Source organism: Salvia miltiorrhiza, chromosome 8 (genome assembly GCF_028751815.1).
Source record: "Salvia miltiorrhiza cultivar Shanhuang (shh) chromosome 8, IMPLAD_Smil_shh, whole genome shotgun sequence".
Taxonomy (NCBI): domain Eukaryota; kingdom Viridiplantae; phylum Streptophyta; class Magnoliopsida; order Lamiales; family Lamiaceae; genus Salvia; species Salvia miltiorrhiza.
This window is the reverse complement of record NC_080394.1, coordinates 34,707,974-34,711,905: the sequence shown is the minus strand read 5'-3', so window position 1 is coordinate 34,711,905 and position 3,932 is coordinate 34,707,974. Positions and strand designations below refer to the sequence as shown.

General features: G+C 40.1%; 1 protein-coding gene across 1 annotated transcript; it reads left to right on the top strand.

Moving 5' to 3' along the window:
* Positions 1-1,362: 1,362 nt before the first annotated feature.
* Positions 1,363-3,495, top strand: LOC130997898 (probable glycosyltransferase At5g03795). The gene is made up of 4 exons (XM_057923328.1): positions 1,363-1,918; positions 2,076-2,248; positions 2,332-2,677; positions 2,742-3,495. Exons 1-4 carry the CDS (start codon positions 1,709-1,711, stop codon positions 3,408-3,410), a joined length of 1,398 nt encoding a protein of 465 aa, XP_057779311.1. The 5' UTR covers positions 1,363-1,708; the 3' UTR covers positions 3,411-3,495.
* The last annotated feature ends 437 nt before the right edge of the window (positions 3,496-3,932 follow it).

Below are 3,932 nucleotides of genomic sequence, written 5' to 3'. Positions count from 1 at the left end.
AAGATTTCTTCCGTTGGAGAGCAATTCGAATTTGGGCTGAGGCTTCAATCTTCGAGGTTCCTTGTCTGGGTGGAAACGACTCTCTTGATGGACAGGAGATGTGACGTCTCTGAAAAGTAACCACCAGATAGGAATGACATCTGCAGAGATAAGATCCTGAGATCTCTGCATTTAATGCGGCTGTACTTTGTGAGTATGTGGCTTCCTCTGAACGTTGGAAGATCAGTCCGATGAGGAATGTTCAACTGATACTTGACTTTAGTATCAGTCCATTGCGCGCATTAAGTAATCAGTTCCTAACTGATTCTTCAACTGATACTTCAGTTGGTATCTGCAGTCTTCAGTCTTCAGTCATTCGTTCTTCAGTCTTCAGTCTTCAGTCTTCGACACCGCAAGCTAAACTAGAACCGAACTCTAACACTTGAGTTCAAAAACAATTCTAGTCTATTACAAATACGACCTATGAAATTTGGTATCATCAAAACAAGGATTAGGATATTCCACAAGGTTCCCAACATAAGCTCTTAAAAATTACATCTTATAAGCTCTTAAAACATATTATAAGCTCTTTAAAATAAGTTTAGCCAAACACCCTCTAAATACAACGGGGAACATAAGGATTCAAAAGGCTCGCATATTGTATATCTATGCTAATAGAAAAAGATCCTAAGACAGTTTAAGGCACAACTTGTGGATTGTCTATTTTACCCCTGTTATATGAGTATTAGTTATTATATTTATAAAATATAAATCTATTTTGATATACATTTATTTGTCACCCAAATCTATAAAGAATACTTTATATTTATACTAATAGAAAAAAAAAACCTAAGGCAGTTTAAGACATAACTTGTGGATTGCTTATTTTACCCCTATTATACATTTGTTATTATATTTATAAAATACAAATCTGTTTTGATAAACATTTATTTGTCACCCAAATCTATAAAGAATACTTTATATCTATAGTTATTGATAAGGCTTATAAATAATTACATCCATCCAATAAATTATCTAATCAAAATAATAAATTAATAAATTTTTTTAAATAATAATTTATCAATTAAAATAATATTAATTACACGTATAACGTACGTTCTTTCTGCTAGTATATAAAAAAATATTTACTAGATGCATTTCAAATATTCATGTCTAACAAGATTACCATGGTTTTATTCAATGAAACGTGATGTCTCTGTACATGTCGTGTGTGTTGTATTGCTAATTGCTACAAAAACTAATTAAGACACTACAGAGATAAAATTATACCGAACATGAAAGAAGAAAATAAAAAAAGGAAAGAAGAAATCCGAGGAGCGGCTGTGGACCACATTTTATTACCAAAAAGCCTTTACACCACCCACGCATCCCTTGTAAAATTACGATAATGGGCCCTGTTTGACGTATTGATTGAGCAAATATCGTCCCTTGTTTTTTTAGAACTGATATATCGTCTCTTGTTAAACAAAAAAAATATACTCCACTAAATTAATGACCACGTCACTCTCGTTTGTCCTGTTCGAGCATTGAAATTTGATGAAAATGGCGATGGGTAGCTGAAACTGCAAGGAAATACAGGTCGTTTGACTCCTTTCCCCACACACATGCCGAATTCATGGGAAAGATGAAACATAACACACTCGCCTCCATTTAGTTTAATATTAAGGTAACCGCGACACGCGAAAGAGGAAGACGACGACAATTCAAGATGGCGGATCCCTCCTCCTTTTCTTCTTCACCGAAGCTCGTCTATTTTGTACTCATTCCGTTGCTCATGCTGTCTGCCCTTGTGATTTTACTCAACCAGAAGCCTTCTGCCTCCTTTTCATGGCCGCCTCAACCACTAAGCTACACGCCTGCTTCTGCCACCACTATTGTGGAGGATCAGCCGCCGCCGCCGCCGCCACCTCCGCCGCCGGTAATTAATGCTCTACTTATTTAATTAGTTGCTAAATTTCGATTGAAATCATGGATGCACGTAACTGAACCTCTAATAAGCTTTGGATATTCTCAGAATTCTGGATATTCGGACATCCTTGCTCAGAAAATACTGAATTTCTCCGAAAATATGGCAGGTTGTGGAGAGCATGAGAAAACACGTGGATTCAGACAAACTAGACATGGTGGAGGCGAGCTTAGCAAAAGCTCGAGCAAATATCCATGAAGCTCAACGCAACAACGAATCATCAGACGACGCTGACTACGTCCCACAAGGTCCATTCTACAGGAATCCCAACGCTTTCCACAGGTCCATATTATATACTACATCAATTAATATTGAGATTACATATTGTTGATGATTGTACACATCATGACATGAATGTGGTGTAGGAGCTACTTGGAAATGGAGAATACATTGAGGTTCTACATATACGAGGAGGGAGAGCCGCCACTGTTCCACTACAGCAAGAGCCTCGGGATTCTCGGAATCGAAGGCATCATCATTCACCAGATGGAGATCAGCAAGTTCCGAACCCGAGACCCTCAAAAGGCCCACCTTTTCTTGGTACCACTCAGCGTGCAGTCCATCGTCGCCTACGCTTATGTTAGACACAACCGCGCTTGGGATCCCCTGCAGAACATCGCAAGAGACTACATCAACCTCATCTCCACCAACCACCCTTACTGGAATCGAACTCTCGGACACGACCACTTCATCATCGGCTGCCATGATTGGGTAACCACTAACCTTTCAATTGCTTTGTGTTCTAACTCGTAACACAACATGAATAATGGTGCAGACGCCGACGGTCTCTCGCGGTGTGGCGCACCTATACAAGAACTCGATAAGGGTGCTGTGCAACGCCAACACCTCGGAAGGGTTCAAGCCGGAGACGGACGTGTCGATGCCGGAGATACACCTCCCGGAGGGCACGACGGAGGGGTTGATCGGAGGGCCGGGGGCGGAGAACCGGTCCATCCTAGTGTTCTACGCGGGAGGCATCCACGGGTACATCAGGGAGGTCCTGATGGAGAAGTGGAGAAACAGAGACAAGGAGGTTCAAGTGCACGAGTATCTCCCGAAGAGCATGTCGTACTACGGGATGATGAGGAGGAGCAAGTACTGCATCTGCCCCAGCGGCTGGGAGGTGGCCAGCCCCAGAATGGTGGAGGCCATTTACATGGGCTGCGTTCCGCTGCTGCTCAAGGACCACTACGCCAAGCCCTTCGACGACGTCTTGGATTGGACTAAGTTTGCCGTTGAGGTGGAGGTCAAGGATATTCCTAACTTGAAGAACATTTTGAAAGCTATTCCACCACACCGCTATGTGGAGATGCAGAGGAATGGTGTCAAAGTGAGGCGCCATTTTGAGGTCAATTTCCCCCCTAGACGCTATGATGTGTTCCACATGATTCTTCATTCTGTGTGGCTTAGAAGAATCAATCTACAACTCCATCATGCTCATTAACACCAAAATTCACCAAATTCTCCATCATCTTTGTACATTCAAGTAACTGTTTTTTGCTTCTTAGTAAATTATGTTTTTTTCATAATCGTATATTTTTTTCAATCGTCAAGGAATGTGAGATGGTCTTGCACACACAACAAATAAGAATATTATTAGCTTTAATTATTGTGGTCACCTTGACAATGACAATGCTTAAATCGAAATAATAATGAATACAAATGGTCATATTGACAAAATCTTATTACAGAGAGTTATTTTAGCTGTAGTTAGTAACAAAAAACTTTTAATTGATCGCATCTGCGTAGTGTAAGGCAACCTTGATCGAAAGGGACTTCCTTGATTTGGGGGGCCTCTAAACACAACTCCTCTAAATTTGTAATGCATTTCAGTGACTCAGAAAACATAAATAAATAAATTTAAAATTGATAGTAGGAATTACGAAACTACCGTCTTGAAAATAGATCTTTGCATTTTGAGTTTTTACATTACAAATTAATATATGACTATCTAAAAATAACAAAT